Raw genomic sequence first — 19,289 nt, 5'->3', positions numbered from 1 at the left:
CCTGAGCTGTAATTTGCGGGGCTGATGAGGGTGAGGGCAGAGCAGAGGCAGGAACAGAATCCCTCTCACTCTGTAGCACACATAAAACACACACACACACACACTTCTACACACACACGTGCACGGTGTGATTCACAGTGTACAGCTACAACTGAGAGAATCCGATCCTTTGTGCTCTTTTTTTAACCTCTTCTTCCCCTCTTTCTCTCTTTTCCTCCCTCGTCGTCACTCTCTCCTCCCTCCCTCCCTCCCTCCCTTTGCTCCCTGGTGGTGTGTGTGTGTGTGTGTGTGTGTGTGAACAGTGGGGATAACAGACGCTCATGTGAGCAGCCTCAGTGGCGGCAGCAGTGACTGGTGAGAAAGAGGAGAGAGAGAGAGAGGAGAAGAGAAGAGAGGGGGAAGAGAGCGTGGATAACAAACCCACCACCATCATTCTGATCGGATTCACACCAGACATGTGAGAAGATGTCCGTGGGCGGCTGCGCGTGTCCCGGTAAGTAGCTGCCGTGGTGATGGTTGCCGGTAACGACAGCCCCCCCCCTCCCCGCCGCCGCCGCCGATGCCGTTTCCAGCCGCTGACTTCCTCTGGTCGTTGTTGTTGTTGTTGTTGTTGTTGTTGTTGTATTTCGGTCGGTGAGTGCAGCCGCTGCCGTTGCGTGACTAGAGGCAAGGACAGAGGTGCCCCGGGGGCTCCGTGTGCAAAGGCTCATGGGAGGTTGCCCTCTGTGACGGCGGAGAGGATGGAGAGCAAAGAACGTACCGGAATCGGTCGGATCAACATGTAGCCGGTTTTATATTCTAACCTTCTTCTTTTTTAATCTTCAGTCTGACTTTGTTGTGCTTTTTTAAAATTGTTTGTTGTTTAGTTTGGAGATTAAGAGAAAAGTATGTTCGTTGGCGGTACAAACATCTGGGCATGAAGTTGTTGCTATGGCATCCCTGATGCTACTTCTTCTCCTCCTCTTCCTCCGCCACTTTGTTTTATTATTATTATTATTATAATGTTATATGTGCTGGTTTGTGACTGATGACCCGGGTGAACAACAGAGCTCTCTTAAAGTCACACTCACTTCTCCACAGTAGGAACAAAAACAGATGTGCAGAAAAAAAACAGAGGGAAAAAAGAAAGATGGATCAAAGTGTGACATTTAAAGGGCAAAGGTCGCCGGCTTGGATCAGAGGCTTGCATGATTGATTCTGCGTGAGCTATTAATGAACGCTTGATGTCTCGCAGCTCTCGATCATTTAGGGGGCATCGGCCTCGTTAGTTTCCATCCTGTTTTACCCAGAAGTCCTTTCTTCTGGAGTTCACGGAAGGTCAGCGAGCGCCTCTCCGTGAGAGGTGCTGACCTCGTCTCGCGTGTTTCGATCCCGAGCATCGCTATTTGTTGACGGCGGCTGCTTTACTTCCCCTCGTGTACCCGTCCTCTCCCGACCCGGTTTCATCTCGGGCCTCGCTCGACTAAACCGACGACCTTAGCTCAAAACAACTCTGCGGTCCGACTTTCGCTTGTCGCCTATATGTTTTTTAAAAATAAAATTGGTTAGCGTTGAGTAACAACCCCGGGGCTTCTGGGAGCCCGGCCGGTGAGAGCGGCCTGCGGGGAGTAATACCCGTCATATTAGACCTCCGTATTGAGAGCCGTGCGACTTGTTTTCGCTGTACGTGGAAGGCGGAGGAAGTCCCCGCAGTCCCCGAACTGTTGTGTTGGAGGTGTTGAGTGCCTGACAGCACACAGATAATTCTTCTCACTTTATTAGCTTTAATCAAACAGAGGCGGAAAGAAGAAGAAGAAGAGGTCTAGAAATAAACCCCCACGCCGCCGTAGCCTCGGGCAAAATATATATAAAGTGTTACAGCGATTGATGTTGCATTCCTGATTAGTGGAGGACAAGAAACATCATCTACTGGCTGAAAATATATTCATGATCACGATGGATGTATTCAGAACCGACTGCCACACGATACACAGCAGCAGGAGAGGAGGAGCAGGTCTGGAGTGTGTGTGTGTGTGTGTGTGTGTGTGTCACCCCGACGTGGCCTCCTCTCTCCTGCCTATGAGACCACAGTGGCCGCTGTGGTCAACCCTCAAACAGCCGGGATGTGGATATAGACATTTAGCCAACCACGCATCCAGTATCAGATTCCCGAGCTGTTGCCCGTCTTGACTTCAAATCATCGGAAAGGATGGAAAGACTAACCGGTCCCATGTTTGGCGGTTTTGGAAACTCTTTTTTTTTTTGCTGACAGATTATGTCAAAGGCGGAAAAGTTGAGGGAAGAAAATCGGGAGACGATGCCAACTCATCCCGGCCTCTGCAGTTGTGTGCGTGTGTGTGTGTGTGTATATATGTGTGTGTGTGTGTGTGTGTGTGTGGGGGGGTGGTGGAGTGGTGGAGTGGATGGATGGATGGATGGATGAATGGCACACGATTGATGTAGGATGGAGAGAGAGAGAGAGAGAGAAGGCAATGGGATCAAACCAGGCGGATTATGTATATCAGCAAGGGACAAACTCTCTAGACACACCAGATTACACAGGGAAACGGGGTGTACCGGTGTTGAGTGTGAGTTTTTTCGCACGTGTGTGTTGGGGGGGGGGGGGTTCAATCTCTGCGCAGCGCCCCGTGCGCTGAAGGCAAACGCTGCCCCCTCAGTCGTTAAACAAGCCTGCGGCAGCAGAGGCGGAACGTTTGTTTAGAAGCTTTCGAGCTATCTCGCGGTCAGATTGCATACTTAATCAACGTGGTCATGGAAATTTCCAAAAAAAAGAGGCTATGACCGCACTCTTGTGGGCTCCGCTCTTGCTCTCATATTGTTCTCTCTGGTGTTGCCCCCTTTTTCCCTCTTTTTGCCTCTGGGTTTTGTTTTCTGCTTCGTGGATTCGGACTTCTTTCCGTTTTTCTTTACAACTTTACTAGAAAAACTAAACTTCGCGAGTTGATTGATTTTATTTAAAAAGCCTCACAAGTGAGATGTTTCACTTTCTCAAAGATCAACAAGTGATTTATTCCCTCCCTCCTGTATCTGGAGGCCTTCTGCGATGTGTGTGCGGAGAAGAGCTTCACCTATACACACCAACCACTCCAAATATGGAACAATCGCCTCTATTCACCCACATCAACTTCACGTGACCCCGCGGCGTGACCCTAAACACTGATGCTGGTCCATGTGCACACACACATATGACCAGTTTACCCCCCCCCCCCTCTTTTCTTTACACAGTCAAATCACTTAGGGAGGGTTGAGTGACGCTCAATAACGATAGAAAATATAATATAATATAAAACTCCAAAGTCTCTCTGTCGTCATTCTCTCTCTCTCTCTCTCTCTTGTTTACATTCCAGAGCCAGTGTTTAACACCAAAGGATCCTCCCCCCTTCTTGTGTGGGCTCAGAGTGTGTGTGTGTGTGTGTGTGTACACCCACATGTGGATGACATAAACAGTGGAGCAGAGTTTCTGAGCTTCTCTACCATCAGGAAACAGAGTCACAATACAGTTTGCTCCATGCAGCCACAGATGTTTTGTGCTTTGCGTTGACCTACCCAGACCTTACATTACCCCCCCCCCCCCCCACACACACACACACACCTCGCTCCATGCACACTGTTTCACTATGCTGTGTGTGTATATACCTTCATCCTTCCTTCCCCTTTCCCCCCCTCCCCTCTCTCCCTCTTTGCCTTTGACTCCCTGATTGTTAGCGTATGTTGCCTGGCTGGCTGGTTAGATGAAGGGGAGGGGAGGGAGGGAGGAGAGGGACTAGAGGGGGGGGGGGAAAGGGGGAGAGAGAGGGAGGAGAGAGCGAAGGGGGAAGGGACTGTGCCCTCTCATGCAGAGAGTCACATGGTGTCCCTGATTGGAGGAAAATGAGTAAAGACTGCAGCCTGGCTGAAATGGCAACAGACAAAAACGCACAAAGGCTGAGCTGTTTGGAAACGGGTTGCACAACAAGAGAAGCCTGAAGAGGAGGAGGAGGAGGAGGTGATGGGGGGGGGAAGAGAGAGGGAGTGAGCAGCTACTGAGGATAGATGTGGATTAAGAGAGAGGGAGAGGAGGAGGAGGAGGAGGAGGAGCAGAGAGGGTGGCAGGAGAGAGAAAAAATAGGAGAGAAGAGAGGTGACAGAGGAGGAGGAGGAGGAGGAGGAGGAGGGCGGGGCAAAGAGCAGAAGAGCCAAGAAAAGAGAGGCAAGTGGGAGATGAGCACCTTATGAGTGGGAGGGAGGGAGGGTGAGAGAAAGAGATCAGACTGTGTTTCTATGTTTTCTGCAAGGCTGAGCAGTGATGTGATTGGCTGAAGGGGGGGGGGGGGGGGCAGACCTGACTGAGATCAGAGACAGACAAAATGGCTCCCAGAGAACAGAGAACGCAGCATCAGGACACTGTCATCACCTTCACACAGCTGTCAGCTGACACCAGCCAACACACTTCTGACACATGCACACACACAGACACACACACACACACACACACAAACACAAGCTAAACTACTACATATGTTCCAGTGTAAGGTAAAAATAAATTAAGGATGATGGATAATTAATGCAGATCATCAAGTTGCTATAATGTGTACTTGTCTTTTTTTGGGGGGGGGGGGGGAGACGTTTTTTAAAGAAATGAATGAAACACAGAAACACGAATGACATCTGGCTCGCAACAGAGCCTTATTTTCCTGATTTAATCCCGTCACACATTTAGCCTGAACCGACATGTGACGAAGTTCTCTTGTTGCAGTGTGTGTGTGTGTGTGTGTGTGTGTGTGTGTGTGTGTGTGTGTGTGTGTGTGTGTGTGTGTGTGTGTGTGTGTGTGTGTGTGTGTGTGTGTGTGTAACTCGCCCAGTGAGAGAGGCACCGCTGTAGAGGCACGACAACAAACACTGGTGCGCTGCGGCCACCAGAGGGCGCTGCCGCCAAAGGGAAAACCCACTCTGATTGTGGGTCACTTCTAATTTCCTGCCCTTGTATTGATGCACATTGAAGGACTGACAGCAAATCAAACGCAGAATTATCTCTTTGTGCAGAACAACCACGGCGACATTTGCATACAGTTTCACTTCAAAACGAATTTGCATAACAGCTTTGATTATTGCTCTATTACACGTGACGATAAATCATCTCAACGGTATGTTGTCATTGCCCAACCCGACTATATATTATTCCGGTGTGAGTAGTGTTTTTATGTTACATAGTTGGCTGAGGTGGAGATACAATTACTTAATGTCTTGTTGGAGTGTTTAATCCGTGTCGGAGCATCCTAGTTCAGTACAAGATGTCAAGATAAATGTTGAGTCTAGAAGTGGTCTTTGAAATGTAGTGGAGTAGAAGTATAATGGAAGTGTAGTAAAGTGTGTGCGGATAAGTGTCTATGATTCTGAGTGTCTGATCTAGAGCTGAAAACAGTGGCAGCTTGACCTTTGGATCTTTTAGAGCTGAATTGGACAGAAAGAACTCTGTCACGTCTGATCCAATAAGAGAGTAAAGCAGCCTGAGCCTGGCACCTCACAGTGACCGCTGAAAAGAGCCTTTTAACTCGCGTCCAGATAGAGGAGAGGCACTATCTGTGCTATTGATGTCAAATAAGTGGTAAAATGCCATGAAGCCGGTGCTTTGGCATTACACTCGGGGTATGACATTTTTTCATTTTTGAATCGATGTCCCCGGTTAAATCTCAATTCAGTAAGGACAGTGTCTGTCTACACCCAGAGCAACACAAGACTGTCTCCAGATCAGTGGTTGAGGCGGCGATGAAGGGAGGGTTGTTATCAGAACTCTGGCAGATGTGTGTGCCGTTCAGTTTCCTGTTGACTGTGAGTGGAAGTGGCAGGCTGCACACATTTGCACATACACAGGCGACACGTGCATAAGAGCGCATGCACACACACACACACACACACACACACACAGACGCGCGCACACACTGCAGGCATCCTTCTCCCCCCTCCTTGTGCCCCTGAGCCTGACAGTCTGGACATGGGAGATATCAGAGAGAGGGAGAGGCATGAAAACAGAGAGCGAGTCTTTGAGTTAGATCAGCATGTAGCTGTGAAAGTGTATTTGTGGGCGACGAGAAGCCAATGTCAGAACAGCTAGCAGCTGAGGGAGGTAAGTCTCTCTTTCTGACCTTTTCCTTGTTGTCTTTGTAATCGCTGATTCAGCAACAAACGCAAAAACAACAAAAACAGGAAAGGAAGACTTTTTTTTAAATTGTTGTAGATCTTGTTTTATTGATGCTCAGAGAAATTGTACACAAGTTTGGTCCCCTTTGACAAAGGTGAAGTAAACGAGTTGCACTTGTAGGTTTTACGTGTAAACTCAGTGAAAACATCACACGCGGCACTGCGGGGAGTTTATATTCAGCCGCTGCACGCCGCAGCTTTAATCACTTATTGTACTCGGGTTTATGGCTTTAGGTGTGAATGTGTGACTGCATGTTGGAAAATGTGAGACTGTGAGACTGTGAAAGAGAGAGAGAGAGAGAGAGAGAGAGAGAGACTGACTCACTGGTTGGGGTGCTGCTCCAAGATAAGGCCTGCCCTATGGCTGAGAGCAAAAGAGACGGTGTGTGTAAGCCCTTCAAGCCTTATGCTGACACACCTCCCACCCCAACCTCTTCTCCATCACCCCACCACACATGCAGTGAGGATTAACCCCGACATGTACCATTTCAATGGGCAAGCTTTGGCGACACATGCGCATGCACACACACACACACACACACACACACACACACACACACACACACACACACACACACACACACACACACACACACACACACACACACACACACACACACACACACACACACACACACACAGGATTAACCCTTGTGTGTCCATTTCCACGGATGGTTCTTAGCTTCGCTCTGGTTGTGACAGCATTGACTGCTTGTGTTGCCATGGCTACAGGGGCCAGCGAATGTAAGATAGGCAAATCCACATAAGTCACCCACAGCAGACACTCTAAGCTACTACTGACGACACCTCCCCCTGGTACTAGACACACAAAGATGCTGCCAAAAGACTGGCAGGAGCCTCGCGAGCTGTGAAGTGCTCATGTCACAGGCTTACTATGGTCAAACCAATATACATAAACTCAGCCCGGGCATCTTTGTTGCTGGTGGGGTGAGAGACGGGCCTCAGAGCAGCTTATCCTCCCGTGTCTGGTTCTGGGGAGACTCTCCCACTTCACCGTAGTCGGATCTCTCCGAACACGAGAGTCTACAAAGACAGTCTACGTGCAAGCGGTCGTCTTTTTTTGCAAATGTAAGGGATTATGTTCGATAGATCGCAAAAGCCGGACGGAAAAGATCTGCAGATCGGTCAGAACGAAGTGACACCGTCTGGTGTGAAAGAGCAGAAAAGTACAGTCGATCAGACACACAACGAAAAATCATTACACCCGCTTCAACATCTCAGATATGTCAGAGTATGGGAGATGATGGAGAAAAACGATTTTATTACGAGACCCATAATCAAACAGTAGTATATAAGTGACATAATTGGGGTGGAAATGGACGTTTTAATTTATTATTATAAAATGTATCTTTATTTTGGTTTAATTTTTAATTATTTGAAAGAGCAATTTTTGTTTCTTATTAATTTATTATAAAATTGATCTTCATTTTGGTTTAATTTTTTATTATTTGAAAGAGCTATTTCTTTCTTATTAATTTATTATTATAAAATTGATCTTTATTTTGGTTTAATTATTAATTATTTGAAAGAGCCATTTTTGTTTCTTATTAGCTTTAAGCAAAAAACACAAATAAATACTGTGGCCAATTTGAAAAGAAATGAAATGTGCACTTTTGCTATAAAGCATGAGGAACTGTAAATGTACTGTGCCGACAATAATTATAATTGTCTGCTGCAAAACTGATGGAACTGATCCATGAAATGCAGCACACAGAAATATTTGTTTTAAAGTTGTTTGAGGTCAATCAGAGAGGAATACATATGTTTTGATCAGAATTAAAGACTTACATAGACATACGTGTACACCCTTTGTCTGTGGATCGCATTGTGTAAAATGGTCCCTGTAAAATAATTCAACTTGAACCAAAATAATGTTGTACTGTGTTATAATACTATTACCCATCAGCACTAGTGTTACGATGAACAGCGAGCTACTGTGAAAGCCTGTTAACTGTTTCCACCGAGCGGCTCCCAAGAGCAGCTTAATTTGCAAATAAATCATTGATGAAACATTGTGTTTTCACTCCCCGTGTACATGGGTAGTGTATAAATCAGAACCACGTTCATGCTGTTGGCTACAACGTGCCTAAATAATTGAAGCGGGGGAAAAACTGTTTTGGGTTTGAAAGAAAATCCTTTAAAACTTTGATATGAGATCACCTGTCATCCTTCAGAGATAAATAATGTATCTTTAAAAAAACACAAAAATGACATACACTTGCATTAATATATGAAAAACCACTGACCTAATATGACTTGTTCTTTTTATATCCTAACCTTAGCCATATGGGTGAGTCCTCGCTGGATATCTGAATATCTGATTATAATTTGAGGCGATTTAAGCAGATTTGGAGGCCTATGGGATTCTCCTTTTGGTTGAGTGCTTCCTCTGCGTGCGCATGCGCGCGTGCAAACAGAGAGATTCCCAATGGTAACGTATTTACTGGTCCACCTTAGAGACAGCTCACTGTGCAAACTCAAAGACACAATTAATTGTAAACAAGCCAAGTAATGTGGACGAAATTTAATTTGTTAGATCTCAATCCACTTTTTGACTGATTAGGCTTCTGCATCAGCTGTGCACGCACCTCCCCGCACAGACCCACGGTGTATAATTCATATGACAAGGGTCTTTGGCTGTCACCGTCTCAGTTGTTTGCAGCGGGCGGATGTGCACTAATTAGGCAAACACGAAGACCACTTTGCAGTCGGCATGATGTTTATTCCCCCCCACACACACACACACACACGTCCACTCGGCTGCATTAGGCCAATTCTCATCTGTGTCAGTTGCAAGGGAAGGGATGGGATGTAGGGAGGAGGAAGGAAGAGAGAGAAAAAATGCTTACCAGACAACCTTCATGTGCAGTTGTGCATTAGTGGGGGGAGGAGAAGGGGGGAGAGGGCGGCTGGCGGTGCTGGGCAGAGAGGATAGAGGAGCAAATGCATTGCGGAGGGAGAGGAGGAGGGCCTACAGCTATTGTTCATGTCCTCCCGTGAACAAAGGGCTCATCTGGGTCCGTATGTAAACCCACAGCAGGCTTCAGCCCACTAACAAGGCCTCATGCGGGACAAAACATAACCGACCGACTCCCGCAATCTAGGCTTTATTCCGTTTCAGTCTCGCGGTTCGGGACTGTTTGTTTCATTGATCCTGTTGAGAGGGACGTATTGTGTTGGCACGTCGCGTCCAGCGGGCCTATCCGTTCTTACGCACGGAGCGTACCGACCGTCTATCATCACGGATCTGTAAACATCAATTTTCTGATTGGACTTCTTTTCAGGTAATCGGCGGCTTTCCCCCCCCACCCCCCCACCCCCAAAAAACACACACCCCTCGGTTGCAATGTCGAGATGCTGTGGCGATACCGTGCGGCTCCCGAGCCGCCGCGGGGTTAGTTTCTCGTGTTATGTCGGTGTTTTCCCCCCCGGTTGAAAGGGGGTTTAACGCCGAGGCGTTAGCAACACGGCTAACGGCGACCGACTGTGTTCGGGCTAGCTACCGTTAGCTCGCCGAGCAGGGCCCACAGGGCAGTGTTGTACACTGGGCTCGGTGGTTTGCCGGTGTCGAGCCCATTTAGCTCCCGTTCTCGGTCACCGGGTTGTGTAAAGACGTGGTAGTCGGCGTTGTGTCGCGTCCCGATATCAGCTGTTTATCGGGTTAGCCTAGCTAATAGCGTTAGCATTACGCTGCCTCTCTAATTGCCTTTGTAAGCAGACAACACATCAGATGTGCTTCCACCGGCGTGACACGGGTGAACTAACGGGGGCACGGATGTTGGAAAAATTGCATTTTAATACCAGATTCACGTGGGTATTGTATGTCAGTTTGCTAACGTAGGTCACGAGTGTTCAGTGTGACAGAGCTTGCGTCAGTGCTCCGTTTGGATGGACGACTTGTCGCCTCTAGAAATCATGGTGGCAAGTCTGGAGGGGCACGAGTCCACAACCCCATTACACGTTACACTCCTTTATTTATTTTGAGAAGAAACTGTGTAATTCTGAGTGTGGATTTCTGTGTTTGTAGTTCAGATGGAATCAAATGTTATTAGTGTATTTGTACATCCGCGTTGGTGAACTTTTGAGATGAGGCTCGTCCCCGAGGTGGGCTGACCATCACATTAGGCCGGGAGGAGGATGTATGTGCATGTATAATGTGTATAATGTGTATATGATGAGCTGTGTGTACTTGTAAGGGAGAGAGGAACATGATTCCCAGTGGAGGAAGTGGAGTCCAGCTGATGTGATTGTGACTGCCTGTCATTAACCGCTAACAGGAGAGGAGAGGAGCTAATGGAGCTCTCAACAACTAATGGACACATAACCATCGATTATTTATTTATTTATCAAACCCATTTGTTTTCCTCCGGTGGTGCATCCAGCCCATAGGATAGCAGTGCGGGCTCACACAGTAAACAACTTGTTTTTGCACTAAGTGAAGCCGGGGTTTCAGGTGGGTGGAGGTTATGGCCTTTTTGCTTCATGTAGATGGTGCAAAGCTTGTTTTGCAGATCATAGAACACTTTTCTTGTTTATTTATTTACTTTTAGTCTCTCAAAACTTTGATGGGACATGTGGCTATTGTTACAGTAGGAACTCAGCAGAGTAGAGACCAGTGGAGATGCAACTCCTTAGAGATAAGATGCCATTATCTCAGAGAAGATTGGTTTTGATACATGCAATGACATCTTAGAAACATGAACTTGATCACTATCTGTCTGTATCATTGTGTCCTAAGGTCAGTGTTGGGCTGGACTGTCTTACTCTTGATTGTCTTACCTTTTAAAATATACATATATATTTCACATCACTGCTGTGCTCTCAAATCACAGTTCACTCTTTGCTGAAAACATCCTATTAATGAAAATAAAGCTAAAATCTCCCAGTCAGTTTATCTATATCTCTTTCATGCATACACACGCACACATTGTCAAAGATATGTTTAATATGCAGAGACAAGACAGGCAGGCATTAATGAGGCGGGGCGTCACCATGGTGACGGCAGGGGTCGTGACCTAGAGGGCGGCACGCCTGGATGGCCTTTATAGGAGAGCTGGGCAATTAGAGTAGAACAAGTGTTGGAGCCGTCTGTATGAGAGGGATTCATCAGTTGTTGTTTTTTTAGGTGGTTGTGAATGGAGTCGGTATCGGTCTGTTTGTGTGTGGTTTTCCTGTCGGAGTACATCGTTTACTGGAGGCTCCCTCCTCGTCGTGTTGTTTTGCGTGTCTCTATGAAACAAGATTGGTGTATTGCTGTGGATGACCTGTGAATGTGTGCAGCCGACTGACACCGGGCCATGCTGGCCAGTTCAGGCTGCATGTGCCTCACATGATACAAGTGTCCCTCAGAAGGAGAATAACTATCATTAGAAGTTCCACTGTAATCCACAAAGATGTACCAACTTAATCTGGTACCATCTTCTCTCATGTATGTCCTTTCTCTTTCTGATCTTATTATGTAGGTATTTATTTATGACCAACATACGCAGTGTGTTGAAAGGTTTGCTGTGTCAATCCTTACAGTCGTGGATGGATAAATCTATATATCATTATCTGAAAATACATCATCTAACATTTTTAGCATAAAATAGTTTTAAAATATAACGCACCGTTTATGTTCTTTCCTATTTTTCTCCTCCTGTCTTCCAGGCTGTTCCTCCAAGTCTTTCAAGCTATACTCACCCAAGGAGCCCCCCAACGGTAGCACTTTTCCCCCTTTCCACCCCGGCACGATGCTGGACAGAGACGTGGGGTGAGTTTTATGTCCGTTTCCTGTGTGTTTTGTTTATCTGTTCACGGTACTGGCCTTTACAAATCTTCAATGGGTGATTGTATTATTGCATACCATGTTGACATAGCCTAAAGTTTAATTTCCTCAACCATATGCTCGTCTGAAAAACATCCACAGGTAATTTAACTCACTTTGGCAGTTGGTAGTCTGGCCAATCAGCAAACAGTAGAAAGTAGTTTTAGATGCTGGCGACAACAAGCAGCAGCACTGTATTCTGATTCAAAAAAATGTATTTACTGGTTGTTTTTATTCCGGAGGTTCACAAACCTCCTGAACAGTAAAGATGTTTATGTGTATATTAAGTTTCAGAAGCTGCACATCTGCTAAGAAACTTTTTTCAGTGGATAGTTTGGTTGCTATGGAAGGTTTCAACCACAGCCGACATGTCTTACCAGTTTGTAACCCGAGTTAAAATCCACGTGCAGCTCGGGTAGTGTTTGTACACTCGTACTTTAATTGCATAACGTCACTTCCCAGGATCGGGTGCCTAATGCCATGGAACAGTGTACATTACCTGCTGGTAGAACTTTATTTGTCTTTATTTTTTACTGCTCCTTGAGAATCCCCGAGGTGCATGAAGGTTTATCGGTGAAGAAGAGGTCACAGTTTCCTGTAATTTGGTGAAAGGTTGATCCACTTGACCATATATGTTAGTGTAGTGTAATTTCAGCCACAGTAATAAGGACCCGGTAGGGTCGGCGGGTATACCTCGGCAGGATTGTTTGCAGTGCGTCAAAGCTGGTGTTGCAGTAAGCAAATCAGCTACAGTTGGATATGTGAAAATGAAAATATGTGCGTCTGGGAAGTGTTGTTATTTACGGTCTCCTTGTGTCATCCAATTTGTGCCACGTTTGTCTGGCTCGCGTCCCAGAGTCGTAACGACGGACGGGCTCCTGAAGCAGGGCCCGTTAGCGCTATAGCTAAATGTAATAATCTCTCGTCTCTTGTTTTTCCCCCCAGTCCCACCCCAATGTATCCTCCCACATACCTGGAGCCCGGAATAGGGTAAGATTGCATTGTTTCCCATATCTCTTAAATGATGTGAAAGTAGCGTGAATAACACACGCAAAGATACGGTTGGGGGACGTCGTGCTCTCTTATCTCACTTTTGAGATATTTTGTATTTAGTCTGTGACAAAGCTGAACTAGATGGTGAAACAGCCCTCAATGTCTGGAAGCTGTGAGAGCTTAATACTGTGATCCCGATGATTTGCTTTTCGTTTACTTGTGTTTTTCATAATACCGCAAGCTAACTGTTCTCGCCCCCTGTTCTTTTGTTTTGTCCTCCTCTCTTTCTGTGATTGACCAGGAGGCACACACCATACAGCAACCAGACAGACTACAGAATATTTGAACTCAACAAACGACTACAGAACTGGACAGAGGTTCGGAGGCACCCGCATGCACACTCAACAACAACAGCCCAATAATGATGCCTGTCACTGATTTCCGTTTCCCCTCTACATGCATAGGAGTGTGATAACCTGTGGTGGGACTCATTTACTACAGAGTTCTTTGAAGATGACGCCATGTTGACCATTACGTTCTGTCTGGAGGACGGGCCCAAGCGTTACAGTAAGAAACACACTCCCGGGAACACGTCGGCTCTCTGCTTCATGCATATGCCGAACCCTTCAATCCCAAATCCCTCAGTCCCAAATGGACTGCGCACGATGACTTAACAATTCCTTCCTGCCTAACGCCCGCTGTGTTTTCTTTCCTCCTCTGAAGCGATTGGCCGGACGTTGATTCCGAGGTACTTTCGGAGTATATTCGAAGGCGGCGCCACTGAGCTCTACTATGTGCTGAAACATCCCAAGGAGTCCTTCCACAATAACTTTGTCTCCCTGGACTGTGATCAGTGCACCATGGTCACCCAGAATGGAAAGCCCATGTTCACACAGGTGTGTGTTTGTGTCTTTTAGCTTGTTATTGCTAAATGCAAATATTTTAAATGAGTTGTGTCCCTCCTCTACCACCTTATGGTTGCATTGAATAAAACATAAAGTTACGCCTCCTAATAGATATGTGCAAGCCACTTAATATATCAGAAGCTTTTCTTGAGCATTGTGAACACCCTGACTTACAACTCTAGTCTTAAACATGTTGGGACATGGACAGCGGTGCAGGTTTACCCAGTTTCCGCAAAGATTACATGTAGTTAAAATACTGTATACTGACGTGACTCCTTTTTGAACTGCCCCAGGTGTGTGTAGAAGGGCGCTTGTACCTGGAGTTCATGTTCGACGACATGATGAGGATAAAGACGTGGCACTTCAGCATCAGGCAACACCGTGAACTCATCCCCCGCAGTATACTGGCCATGCATGTGAGTGGAGGGGGCAGTGGGACTGACGGTGCATGTTTCACAGATGTAAATAAAGATGTGTGTGTGAGTGTCAGCTTTGTAATCTGTCCCCCTGTTGATTCCCCAGGCCCAGGACCCACAGATGCTGGAGCAGTTGTCCAAAAACATAACAAGATGTGGCCTGTCGAACTCCACCCTTAACTACCTCCGAGTAAGACACACACACACACACACACAGGATGCATGACTGAGGGCGGATGTTGTGTGTGTGATATGGTGAACAATGGAGTCTCCAGACTTGCTCCTCCTCGCCTGCAACATTTCACCTTTTAAAAAAATATATATTTTTGTTCTTGACCGCTTTCTTTTCATGGTTACTTGATTCCGGTCCAGTCGTGATGTCATCAGAATTTTACGAAAGCATAAACGTAGCCGGCTTCTAAATCATAGCTGCACCTGACTTAAACGTGTCACGGTAATTACACAACGTTAAATGTCACTGTGAAAAATGACAAATATTTGCTCTTCACTGCGATGTTGACGGCTCTGCTTTATCCATGTTGCCATGGATCGTCTTCACGGTGGTCCAGTACGATCAATTGTCTTTTTTTTGAAGTACAAAGATTGTCTGAAACCGTCCTACGCAGCCACCACTGGAATCTATTTCTACAAATAGTGTAATACTAATGATATTAGTGTAGCATAATCATGGTTAAAAATACAAAATATACATGCAAAATGATAAAGCTGCCCCTATTTTAACGTCAAAGTTCTGAACAAAGCTTCAAACTATTAGTTACAGTCCTGCCTGTATTGTTGAGGCAGTGACGGTCCTGTATAGGTAGCTAAGTGGGGTCCTGGGTGTATCCTGTGTTCCATTAACAAACACAGGAGGCTGCACAGGTTCAACTGGAACTGCAGCCTCAGTGTTCTGATTTACAGACGCTGCACAAGTCACAACCTCATGTTGGCCAACGTAAAAGGTGTGAAAATCCGTCTCGCACGCCATGTTTCTTTGTTTGCGTCCAGTATTTTGGGCTCTGATTTTCATGTGTACAGATGAAGTAATTTATGCTGAACCCCCAGCTGACCGCGGCGGCGCTCGCTTAGACCCCCTAATCTTAAACCTGATTCCTGTCTTTGTGTTCCTGCCTCCAGCTGTGTGTGATCCTGGAGCCCATGCAGGAGCTGATGTCCAGACACAAGACGTACAGCCTCAGCCCCAGAGACTGCCTCAAGACCTGTCTCTTCCAGAAATGGCAGAGGATGGTGGCACCACCAGGTAAATTGACCAACATGGAGCGATTTTTAAAATTATTTTTAAAGGGCGCGCACACACAGACACACACACTCGCGTTGCTTCAAATGTATCTGTAACTCTCGCTCCCATCCCGTCTCTGTAGCTGAGCCTTCAAAACAGGCATCAAACAAAAGGCGGAAGCGTAAGATGTCAGGTGGCAGCACCATCAGCGGCGGAGGAGGAACTAATAACAACAACAACAACAAAAAGAAGAGCCCAGGCAGTGGCTTCCCTCTGTCCAGCCAAGTTCCAGTGAGTACATCGCTGCTTTGAAGTGCACGACGACAAACACGACGACTACGCAATCGTTGATTAGCGGCTGCGTCGATTCATCGAGGGAAGTTCACGCGTCACCATGCCAACCAAAGAAGGACAGAATACATAACGTGGCTCGAGGAGTATTCCCCACAATACTTTTTTATTTAAAGTGAAAACGCATCCCCACCTATATAAACACATGACATCAGTCATCACTCTTTGTTTGTGCAGCCAATGTTGGATAAGTAGAATGGAAATTGCCCCATTGTATTTAAGGAGTGGCACGCAATTTGGGGGTAATTTCACCTGTATCCTGAATGTTGATTGGTCGACTTTCTGCAAAAAAAACATTATCCAGACAAACGGCAAGTTGAGAAAACTTAACTTTAAGTGCCTGTTCAATAAACGTCATGATATCTGGGTTATTTTTTTCACTGGCAGAAAGTTACCTAATAATCCATTTAATTTATATTGTGCGTTTTACGGTACTCAAAGACACTTTACATGTTAAATTAATACAACGTAGCTACAGGGAGCAATTCAGGGTTAAGTGTCTTGCTCAAAGACACATCGACTAGGGCGGGGATTGAACCGCCAACCCCCTGATTGAAAGACGGACCTGCTGACCACTGACCCGCGGTCGACCTCATTACCTGGTCTAATGAGACCAGATTGAGCATGTTGGTTGTGATAAGTGCTTTAGGTGGTGTCTGCTAAGTAAATGTGCATCACCTAAAACACTGCGTGATGGCGTTCCTCTATTACTGAACAGATGTTGCTCCCATTCCTCCAGCCTCCACGAAACCAATATATTGATCGGTCCGCTTCTATGTTGCTCTCCCTGCAGGATGTGATGGTGGTCGGAGAGCCCACGCTGATGGGAGGGGAGTTTGGGGACGAAGACGAGCGCCTGATCACACGGCTGGAGAACACGCAGTTCGACGCGGCCAACGGCATCGACGACGAGGACAGCTTCAACAACTCCCCGGCGCTCGGCTCCAACTCGCCCTGGAACAACAAGGCGCCCTCCAGCCAGGAGAGCAAGAGCGACAACCCCACCTCACAGGCATCGCAGTAGAGCCCAGAGCCCCGCCAACCTCGACACAAACCCCCTCCCTGCCACTCCTCAGACACCCCCACCCCGACAGCCACGAGTGCAACAGCAGCAGTCCATCGCATTCAATTCACACACACACACACACACGTGCAAACACACACACAGACACACACAGGTGGCCCGCAGGGGCTCAGCATGTCTCAGACAATGTGACTGAGCCATCGCTGTGACTCCCCCCATATTTAGGCACTGTGTCGCGCCTGTGCGCCCCCCCCCCCCTCCTGTTTCCTCCTCTCACACTCAAAATGTCCCATCTGCTCTCGCAAGCTTTCAGTTTGGACAGCGACCGGGTAGATGTGACCGAGGAGGCGCAGGGATTTAATCCAGAGGAAGAACTGTGCACACTAAACTATCCGTACCGAGGTTCACGCGAAGGGCGGGGTAGAGGGGACGGTGGCTAGTTGCTTAGGGACCACTTGTCCACCCCGGTCCTCTAAACACGGCTCTCAATTCTGGTCTGCTCTGTTGAGGCACGAGTCACTTGTAATGTTTGTTAATAGAGTATATGTGTGTGCGTGTGTGTGGGAGAAATGCGTGGGGAGCGAAAAAGAGGCAGTCTGATCTTATTTGTGGCTTTGCCGAAGCAGACGGACCATAATTTAGAGTCCGTGTATAAAAACCATTGAAATTCACACACGAGAAGGAGAGCTGGAATGTGGCACTAGGGAAACATACACACACCGATACATAAACACACAAATCAGCATAATGATTGAAGGATTTTGAGTCCCGTAGGGCCAGAGCCATCTCTGATGAGACTACAATGGATGCAGTCGTTCAAGCAGAGAGCATTTACAACACACACACATGCACATACACACAGCTACACATTTTAAGAGTTTTTATACAGTATATATTTCCCTAGAATGTTTTTTAATTTGTATTAAACGCCTTCATTTCAATTGTTACTTTTTTATTTTCTACCAATACTGAAAAGCTACAGACCAAGGAGCAACACAGGACTTTTATCCCTCCCCCCTCTAAAAATATATGGTTTTTATCTTTTATGTTTATAAAAGAGAAATAATTTAGTGTGGATGTTTTTATTTTGTCTTTTTCGTTCCTTTTTTGGAGATTTACATTTTTGTGTATTTGTGCTTGTATATTTAAGGTAGTAGCAAAGTTCTGTCTGACTGTAATAAAATGTATTCTTACTTAGATTTACCTAAAGCCATCCCGATCTAATGTAAAGAAACAAAAATAGGAAAAAGGTGAAAAAACACTCATGACCCCCCCCCCCCCCCCGCTATCTTACCTCCCATCCTCCTTTTTTTTATAACTTGTGTAAATGAAATTACAAAACCTCCGGGGGTACAATGGCACCATGGAGAGATCATTTTACTGTTTTTTGTTTTGTTTTTTAATTTATTTTGGAAATTTCTGAAATTCACACATGTATTTCATCTATACAGGAAGTGATTTTTTTTCACTTAACATCACAATTCTGTGGACTGCAACTTTCAACTTGATGTCAAGTGAATGTGCTGAATCTAAAGCTAAATGGTGAATTTCATATTTCATCACTGGCTGATTTTTTCTTTTCATTCTTTTTGTGTCTAAATTGCCTTCATTGGTGCAGTGTCTCTCACAACCAACCGAATGACACCATGAAACATCCAAACATCTTCTAAAGCCAGCTTATCATTCAGTTCAGTCTTCATATCGGGTAGCGATGCTGTCTGTAAAGTCTGGTGAAAACAGCTGACGCGCTGTTTGTTTTGTACATTTCCATTCCCTTACAGTTGATTCCAGCAACAGTTATGAGTTTGAATGGTGACTTGTACCTTTTTCCAATCCCTGTAGAAAAATCATTGTTTGATATATATTTTTTGATTTGGTTAGTTTCTGCCCTTGATAATTAATGTATGGTACCAATAAAAAGATACATTTTCACTTTAAGACACGGTTTAAGTTTTGTAATTATTGCAGTCGGAGTTTCTGGGTGTTTTAATGCTTAACTTTGACATGTTATTGCTGAGTAATTATTCAAGTTGTGATAAGAATAGAAGAGGAAGACTACAGGAAAAAAAGTGTGTATATATATATAGATATATATTTTCCCTCATGTTCTCAGTGACTGACGTGCAGCACATCCCTCATCAGTCTGGCTCTTGTAACCTGTTGGTGAAGTCTAGCTTCAAGCTGTGCAGCAATCATGTCCTTAATGCACAAAGGCCTGCTGCTCGTTAATCCCACAGAGTGGTTAATTGCTTTCACCTGTTGATCCAGGTCTGTCAGTCGTTAATTAGACAGCTCGAATGAAAACATTTGGCAGGGTGGAAGAGCCCCGAAGGACAAGAATGCAGAACAATGCTCT

At 45.9% G+C, this 19,289-nt stretch overlaps 1 protein-coding gene across 5 annotated transcripts; it reads left to right on the top strand.

Moving 5' to 3' along the window:
• Positions 1-388: 388 nt before the first annotated feature.
• Positions 389-18,871, top strand: ldb1b (LIM-domain binding 1b). 5 transcript variants are annotated; one of them, XM_056409749.1, is made up of 11 exons: positions 389-493; positions 11,848-11,950; positions 12,950-12,994; positions 13,299-13,374; positions 13,462-13,564; positions 13,721-13,893; positions 14,196-14,318; positions 14,425-14,508; positions 15,456-15,579; positions 15,701-15,849; positions 16,703-18,871. In XM_056409749.1, exons 1-11 carry the CDS (start codon positions 466-468, stop codon positions 16,931-16,933), a joined length of 1,239 nt encoding a protein of 412 aa, XP_056265724.1. In that variant the 5' UTR covers positions 389-465; the 3' UTR covers positions 16,934-18,871. The 5 variants fall into 5 exon arrangements, with proteins under 5 accessions (XP_056265724.1, XP_056265723.1, XP_056265725.1 ...); XM_056409748.1 differs by lacking the exon at positions 389-493 and adding an exon at positions 6,017-6,103; XM_056409750.1 differs by lacking the exon at positions 389-493 and adding an exon at positions 9,157-9,482.
• The last annotated feature ends 418 nt before the right edge of the window (positions 18,872-19,289 follow it).

The sequence above is a fragment of the Pseudoliparis swirei genome, chromosome 24 (genome assembly GCF_029220125.1).
Source record: "Pseudoliparis swirei isolate HS2019 ecotype Mariana Trench chromosome 24, NWPU_hadal_v1, whole genome shotgun sequence".
NCBI lineage: Eukaryota > Metazoa > Chordata > Actinopteri > Perciformes > Liparidae > Pseudoliparis > Pseudoliparis swirei.
This window is presented reverse-complemented; position numbering and strand designations above follow the sequence as displayed.

Excerpts from the sequence above, each read along its gene's own strand:
- ldb1b (XM_056409747.1), top strand. The coding sequence starts at position 9,553 with ATGCTGTGGCGATACCGTGCGGCTCCCGAGCCGCCGCGGG. Across the intron at positions 12,995-13,298 it reads TACCTGGAGCCCGGAATAGG|GAGGCACACACCATACAGCA; the intron begins GTAAGATTGCAT and ends GTGATTGACCAG. Across the intron at positions 15,580-15,700 it reads GAGGATGGTGGCACCACCAG|CTGAGCCTTCAAAACAGGCA; the intron begins GTAAATTGACCA and ends CCGTCTCTGTAG.